This window comes from Myotis nattereri (genome assembly GCF_964212035.1).
Source record: "Myotis nattereri genome assembly, chromosome: 4".
In the NCBI taxonomy this organism is placed as follows: Eukaryota; Metazoa; Chordata; class Mammalia; order Chiroptera; family Vespertilionidae; genus Myotis; species Myotis nattereri.
In genome coordinates, this window is record NC_138079.1 from 37,169,919 (window position 1) to 37,178,685 (window position 8,767).

At 39.5% G+C, this 8,767-nt stretch overlaps 1 protein-coding gene across 1 annotated transcript in view; it reads left to right on the top strand.

Moving 5' to 3' along the window:
* The window catches only part of NAIP (NLR family apoptosis inhibitory protein), a 40,201-nt gene extending 34,378 nt beyond the window's left edge, over positions 1-5,823 (top strand). The window contains exons 14-16 of the mRNA XM_081090015.1: positions 75-161; positions 3,058-3,222; positions 4,538-5,823. Coding sequence (XP_080946141.1) covers positions 75-161; positions 3,058-3,222; positions 4,538-4,902 — 617 coding nt within the window. The 3' untranslated portion in view covers positions 4,903-5,823. The remainder of the gene's footprint in view (positions 1-74; positions 162-3,057; positions 3,223-4,537) is intronic.
* The last annotated feature ends 2,944 nt before the right edge of the window (positions 5,824-8,767 follow it).

The window sequence follows — 8,767 nt, forward strand, 5'->3', positions numbered from 1 at the left end:
ATTCTTTAATCACATTACTTTTTGGTATATGAGTTGTAACTGACATAACTAGATTTTTATTTTCCCTTTTATAGTCACCATTCTGACAAATTTTATTTCTCTGAAGATATTAAATCTTAAATTCCAAGAATTTCCCGATAAGGAAACATCTGAAAAATTTGGTATGTATACAAAACAGTGTCTTTTACTTATTCTTTATTCTCTTCCTCCAAAATCCTTCCATCTATTTTGCATTAGCTACAACAAATCATAATATGTATTAACTACCCTGGCTAATTAGGAGGAAGGGACAGAGCTGCTCAACTTTTACCCTCACATGCCTTGATCATTCTCAGAGTGCCTTATGGGTCATTACACCACTATGCAATGTCATTGGCAGGTACCCGTTCCAAACATGTTAAGTCTGTTGTTTTAAGTTTCTGGGATATAGATAAAACTATCTTTTAAGGTTAAGAAAACTCAATATGTGAAAACCCAGATTTAACAAAATGACTAGCTATAAAAAGAGCTTAATTACTTTTTCATTTTTTTATGATTACAAAAATAATGTATGCTGATCGGGAAAAAACAAACTGAGGCATATTAACAATTTTAAGTTTATTTAAGTAAAAATGGATTTGAATTGGGGAACATCCTGTTTAGCAGACAGAAAGGAGCTCTGAGGAGCTAGCTACACAGAATGACTTTTATAGGCAGAAGAGAGCAGGAACGAGAAGTTATACCAGGTAAAAGTGTTGGTTGGTGATTGCAAGGATAATTTCCTTTAGGGCAGTGGTTCTCAATCTTCCTAATGCCGCAACCCTTTAATACAGTTCCTCATGTTGTGGTGACCCCCAACCATATAATTATTTTCGTTGCTACTTCATAACTGTAATTTTGCTACTGTTATGAATCATAATGTAAATATCTGATATGCAGGATGTATTTTGTTACAAATTGAACATAATTAAAGCATAGTGATTAATCACAAAAACAATATGTAATTATATATGTGTTTTCCGATGGTCTTAGGCGACCTCTGTGAAAGGGTCGTTCGACCCCCAAAGGGGTCGCAACCCACATGTTGAGAACCACTGCTTTAGGGGGATGGCAGAGTTCTAAAGGTTGGTAACCTAACCAGTGCTGCTCAGATGATTCCTGATCACCTGGTTTAAGATGCTATTTCTGGAGAGCTGAAAGCCGAAGTCTTGGTTTGGTGACATGGGACTTAGCATAAGCGACTGTATTTGGGGATTATGTCTTTTTAACTCAGGAAAACATAAGGTGAGTCAGTGGAGATATGGAGTGAACAGTTAGTTCCTTTTAAACTTTAGCATGCTTAAGGATCACTTGGATCTCCTCCTCCTCTTTTCTTCCTTTGGAGGCAGCCATGTGGGTAGGGGTAGAGCAGGAGGGCTGAATGGGGCAGAGGCAGGATCAGGGGTCAAGGAAGTGCCTGGTGTAGACAACAGGTTGATTAAATAAATACGCTCAGTATAACAAGAGCCAACTTTCCTCACTGTTAGAGAAGGAATTTATAAATATTGAAAGGGTAGGTTAGAAAGAACCTGAGGTATTAAATTAGATTTGGAAATATTGGTGTGAACCCATGGTGTTTTTTAAAAAAAGTGTTTTTATTGATTTTAGAGACAGAGGAAGCGAGAGGGAAAGCTAGAAACATCGATGAGAATCATTGATCGTGTGTCTCCTGCATGCCCCACACTGAAGATTGAGCCTGCAACTCGAGCATGTGCCCTAATTTGGAATTGAACCGGTGACCTCTTGGTTCATAGGTCCACACTCAACCACTGAGCCGCACCAGATGGGCTGAACTCATAGTTTTATCCTATTCACATAAACAGATCAACGTATACACAGATATAGATATCCATTTATCTATATATTTCTATACACAAACACACATGTATATTTCTAAGCTCAGTCAACTGAGACACTAGAAAATACCTTAATAGCAATGAGCACGACAGATGCCCAGATCTTGATTTCTGAATATTGGCTTCCCAAAAAGGAACACAAGTTTTTGTAGAAATGGCTTATTTAAGAACTGGGACAGTGAAAGCAAAAGGCTGGAACATTTTTTTTTAAATCCTCACTTGAGGATATGCTTTTCGCTGATTTTAGAGAGAGGAAGAGAAACATCAATGTGAGAAACATTGATTGGTTGCCTCCTGTACACACCCCAACCGGGGATCAAACCTGCAACCTGGGTATGGGCCCTGACTGGGAACCAAATTCCCAACCTTTCAGTGTACAAGGACAACACTCCAACCAACTGAGCCATCTGATCAGGGCCTAGGACATTGTTTTAAGGTAGAAAGTGTTCAAAACATCTACAGGTGTGACGCCTCAGAAGTAGAGAACTTTTTAGGGATCAAGTAATCTATAATGTACCATGTTAAGTATGGAATCAAAGTGAAAGGGAAAAGGAAAGATAGAGTGGTGGATTGTGAGGCTTTAGTGCTGTGAGGCAGAGGGAAAAATCACTGAGATAATAGCAGGAGGTGAGACTGAAAGAAAGGGGCAGAAGGCCTTCAGGAGCTAGGAGAGTATCCAGGATGCCAGAAGTAGCTTCAATCTAAAAGAGGAAATGGATATGTGATAGGTATTCTGCACTTCAGTGCAGGGAAGACTGGGGAGGGTGAAAAAATGGTTGTCTGGACGTTGTAATGAAGATCAAGGTGGCCCTAGCTAGTTTTGCTCAGTGGATAGAGCATCGGCTTGTGGATTGAAGGGTTCCAGGTTCGATTCTGGTCAAGGGCACATGCTCGGGTTGCGGGCTTGATCCCCAGTAGGGGTCATGTAGGAGGCAGTGGATCAATGATTCCCTCTCATTGACGTTTCTATCTCTCTCCCTCTCCCTTATCTGAAATCAATAAAAAAATATATTTAAAAAAAATGATCAAGGTGTAGGCTGACCCCTTTCTCTTGTCCTTGGAGAGGAAAAGGAACAGTCTCTATGCTGCATGGGGCCTCTTGGACTGTGCATGATTTTGAGGCTAGAGACCACTGTTTGAGAACACAGTATGAAAAAGCTTTTTTTTTTTGGTCTTCTGATAGCCCACACTTTAGGTTCTCTTAGCAGTCTGGAAGAATTGATCCTTCCTAATGGGGATGGGATTCATCAGGTGGCCAAACTGATCATCCAGCAGTGTCACCATCTTCGATGTCTCCGAGTTCTCTCATTTTTCAAGACTTTAAATGATGACAGTATAATGGAAATTGGTGAGTTACCCTCAGATAAAATGTTTCACCTTGTCCTGGATGGGTGGTTCAGTTGGTTGGAACATTGTCCTGTACACCAAAAAGACTGTGGGTTCAGTTTCCAGTCAAGGTGCATATCTATGTTGCAGCTCAATCCTCAATCAGGGTGAGTATGGGAGGCAGCCCATCTTTCTCTCTTTCCCTCCCTCCAGAATTCTCTCTTCCTCTCTCAAATCAATAAACATGTCCTCAGGTGAGGATTTAAAAAACGTTTCAGCTTGCATGAAGCCAGTGATATTACTCAAGTTTTCTGCTTCAAAATGTCTATACAGTTGCCCGGCCGGCGTGGCTTAATGGTTTGAGCGTCAACCTATGAACCAGATCATGGTTCGATTCCTGGTCAAGGCACATGCCCTGGTTGCAGGCACAATCTCTAGTGGCATGCAGGAGATGGCCGATCAATGATTCTCTCTCATCATTGATGTTTCTATCTCCCCTTCCTCTCTGAAATCAGTAAAAAAATACTTAAAAAAAATGTCTATACAGATTTTTCTCTCTAAAAATGTTCAACTCACTTCATTATCTCTATCTTATCGTTTGTTCCCTCTAATGTCCTGGTCAGATTTGGAAGTTAAACATGTCCTCCCATTTGAGACTATACAAGCTCTCAAGTCTGTGTTTTTGAAAAAAAATTTTTTTAAATACATTTGTGATTTTTGTTTTTTAAAAATATAGTTTTATTGATTTCAGAGAGGAAGGAAGAGGGAGAGAGAGATAGAAACATCCATGATAAGAATCATGGATTGGCCGCCTCCCGCAAGTCCCCCAACTGGGGATCGAGCCCACAACCCAGGCATGTGCCCTTGACTGGACTCAAACCTGGGACCTTTCAGTTTGCTGGCCGATGCTCTATCCACTAAGCCAAACCTGCTAGGGCAAATTTTTTGTTTTTATTGATTTTAGAGGAGGGATGGGGAATGTCTGGCCTGCGGGCTGTATAAGGCCCATGAAATCATTTGGTCTGGCCCTTCCAAGCCATTAGGGAATCGTTAATTAAATGTTTGACCAAATATAGCAGGATAATTTTTAAGTTGATAATTGTATATGGTACATGAGTGATGTTATAAATATCCAAATAGCCCTTGGTGAAAAAGGTTCCTCACCCCTGATTTATATGTATATATGTGTGCGTACATATATGTATGTATGTGTGTATTTATTGGCATTTTCTATTTCCAGTGGTGATGAGAGAGGAGGTTGGTTCAAATAATCTAGTCGATCATTATTGAAACAAAAGTCTTATGCTTCCCATTTCATAAATATTTTGCTTTTACAGCCAAAGTAGCAATCAGTGGAGGTTTCCAGAAACTTGAGAACTTAGACCTTTCACTGAATCACAAGATTACAGAAGAAGGATATAGAAATTTCTTTCAAGTATTGGACAACTTGCCAAACTTGCAAGAGTTGACAATTTCCAGGCATTACACTGAATGTATCAGAGCTCAGGCCACCACAGTGAAGTCTTTGAGTCAATGTATGTTACGGCTGCCAAGTCTCACCACAATCAACATGTTAAGCTGGCTCCTGGATGCAGAAGACATCGCACTGCTTACTTCGACAAAAGAAAAACACCCGCAATCTAAACTCTTCAATATTCATTGGAAATGGAGATTGCCATTCTCTCCAATCATCCAGGAATAGAAGATTTAGCTAAAAACTACTGAATCAAGAAAAATTTTGTCAACAATTCTAAAAACCTAATTATCCAAAAACATTTTACTAAATATTGCAGGCAAAATAATAGTTATAAAACATGTAAGGCATGTAAAAACAATAACACCCTGCATGCTCACCATTGAGCTTAAGAAACAGTATTACCAGTATCTTTGAAGTCTCTCAATGACCTTCCCAACTCAAGTTTATACATCTAACCCTCCATAGTCCAGCATTAGCATCAGGTTTTCAGGCTAACTGTGGTAAAGAGAAACAAAGCCAGAAGGAGAGGGTGGAGGGAGGAGCACTGATCTAGCTAAAAGTCACAGTGTGGAAGAATTCAGGTTATATATGAAATGACTAACTTAAGGACTAAATCAGTTTCACACATAGGTGAAACAAGAGTTCACTTTAACAGTCTTTAAGTCTTTTGTGGGCCAAGAGATATTCCCTAATCCTTGTAGGATCTGTTCTGTATATTTAATTTTGGCGTAGTCAAGTTTACTTGTACCTTCCCTTTATCCACTGCCAATGTGAAGAAGAAATAGGATTTAGGGGAAAATGCTCTAATTCAGAGGCTTTTGATTCAAATGCCCTGACACTCACTTGTATGTTTCTAAACTTCTTCCTTTCTCACATATCCCAACCTCTCCAACTTCCTAAAATCCTTCCACTGTGCCCACATGAGTAACCTGCCTAATATCCTCAGCGTCTTTTCTAAACGTTCCCTGCACCTTCTTATTTTAACTCCGTATTTTTTCAAACTTTTTTAAAAACCAGGACCCATAGTAAGGAATAAATTCTATACTGAAAAATTTGCACATTTATATACATATTCACAACTGAAACAAGATTAGAAAAATAACTTTCTAAAACAAAGCTATATTATATTTTACTAATATGCAAATTAACAAATAATAAAAAAACACAAAATTCTTTTAAAGAGTTGTTTATATACATCACTTTCAATTGTTTATGTATACTGTTTTCTTTCTTACATTTCCTCTCACCAGGATTTTACCTCCTCTTGGCCACCAAAACAGCTCTTATGAGGGTCACTGATGACCTCCACATTGCTAAATTCAATGAATACTTCAGTCTCATCCTACTTTTGTTATGAGCATTTGACCCATCAGTAGCTTTGATGTGGTCCATCACTCCCTCCTCAAAACCTATTCTTCATTTGATTTCCAAGACTTCCCTTCTAATTCACTGAGAGTTCTGTTTACTTTACTGCTTCTCCTCATATCTGATCTCTAAACATTGGGAGTACCCAAGTTTTCCTCTGACATCTCTATTAAATGCACTTCTTTGGCTATCTCATGCTGTTGAATGGCTTTAAATTCAATATCTAGGCTAACTTCTAAATTTTCATCTCTAGTCCAGATCTCTCCTCTGAACTCTACTTATATCCAACTCCCATTAAGAGCATCTCAAACTTCATATGCCCAAACCCAACTTCTATCCTTCCTTTCCACCAAAGTACTCTTTATTCAGACTTCTCCATCTCATTAAATCCCACTTGCCTCGATCAAAACCTTTCATACTCCACCTGTATATCTATTGGCAAATCCTGAGCTCCATTTGCAAAATACACTGAGCTCCAACCACTACTACCCATTGGTCCTAACGGGTTGGCCTGCTTCTTCCCTTGAAACTTATCTATTTTCAACATAGCAGTCAGAAGGCTCTTCATAGAAATGCAATCATGCAACACCTTTTATTCAAAATCCTCCAATGGATTCCCAGCTCAAAGTAAATGCTGAAGATCATACAATGGCCTGCAAATGACCTGACCCCTCACTACCCGTCTTACCTCTGTCTCTTTAATCTCTCCTCCTTGCTCAATTTCACTCAGCTGCACTGGTTTCTTTGCTGCTTCCTGAACATGCAAAACATGCTGGTCTTAGGGCCTTTGCACTTGTCATTTCCTTTGCCTGGGAGGTTCTCCCTCATTTATGTGAGTGGCTCTCATTACCTTCAGAACTCTACTCAAATGTTACCTCAATAAAGTTTCCTGACCTTTCTTTTTAGAAAGGCATCCCACTTCCAATCTCACTCTGCCTAACCCATTTCCCTACTTCACGTTTCTCTACAGCATGTATCACTATCTGCCACCTTATAAAGTTTCCACTACTATAAGCAGTAATTGTTATGTCTTGTTCACTGCTGTCTCCTAAGAAACTCGAATAGTGCCTAGCACACAAAGTTAAATGAGATTTAGCCAATCACTGATTCTCTCTCATCAGTGATGTTTCTTTCTCTCCCTTCTTCTCTGAAATAGAAAATATATTAAAGAATAAAAATAGCCCGAACAGCGTCGCTCAGTGGTTGAGTGTTGACCTATGAACCAAGAGGTCACGATTCAATTCCCAGCCAGGGCATATGCCCAGGTTGGGCGACTCGATCCCCAGTGTGGGGCGTGCAGGAGGCAGCTGATGAATGATTCTTTCTCATTACTGATGCTTCTATCTCTCTCTCCCTCTCCCTTCCTCTCTAAAATCAATAAAAATACATTAAAAATAAATATTTTTTTAAAAGAGCCCTAACCAGTTTGGCTCAGTGGATAGAGTGTCGGCCTGTGGACTGAAGGACCCAGGTTCAATTCTGGTCAAGGGCATGTACCTTGGTTGTGGGCACATCCCCAGTAGGGGGTGTGCAGGAGGCAGCTGATCGGTGTTTCTCTCTCATCGATGTTTCTAACTCTATCCCTCTCCCTTCCGCTCTGTAAAAAAATCAATAAATTATATATTTTAAAAAAAGAAAAAACGACAAACTCCAAAAAATAAGTAAATAAGATTTGCTGAAATAAATGACTTTCCTGAACCTCTGACCACTCTCCAATGATTAAGTATTAAGGGAGATAATATCCAAAAATATCTTAGAAGGCAAGTAAGCTGCCTTCATAACTCAATTTAACCTGGCACATATTTGGGCAATTAAAATATGCTCAATAGCTGAAACCGGTTTGGCTCAGTGGATAGAGCGTCGGCCTGCGGACTGAAGGGTCCCAGGTTCGATTCCGGTCAAGGGCATGTGCCTGGGTTGCGGGCACATCCCCAGTGGGGGATGTGCAGGAGGCAGCTGATCGATGTTTCTCTCTCATTGATGTTTCTAGCTCTCTATCTCTCTCCCTTCCTCTCTGTAAAAAATCAATAAAATATATAAAAAAATATGCTAAATATATAAAATATTGGCTGATTGTGATGAAAAATGGTAAAAAGCCACTTAACCTGTACTAGAAAGCTTAAGCCATAGAACAACCCATTTTGCAAAGTTTACATAACACACAATATTCGTTTATTCAAAAAAATATGTAGGGTTATGCTGGGCATATTTGGTTTTCCCATGCAAAACCTCAGAGAGAAATAGCATTTATATATTAACGTCTTCTGCAGCTAAACAGACTAGAAAATACCCCAGGTGCCATGGACACCAAACTTTAGACTAAACTGAAACAATATCTCCTAAGAATTTGAAGGGAGAGATAGAGATATAGTCAAATGAATGAGAGACGGAACTACAAGGTGGAGATGAAGAGAGAATAGCTTGGCCAACCATATTAGGTGTGTGCATGATGAGCACGTGGAGGAGGCCAGAAGAGAGAGGGGCAGTCAGACAAGAGAAGGTACAAGGAGGAAAATGACAGTATGACTTTCAAGAGACAATACAGCTTTGGTTCCTGATTGGCTGGGCCCAGTCCTTGTGACACTCAGCTTCAGCTAGGGTTTCTTAACCATGGATTCTCATTAACATTGTTTTATAATTGGTTGTATCTTTATAATACTACCCCCTTTACCCTGAGTAGTTTTCTTTCTACACACTCTACCCTTAAACATATATATTCCAAAGA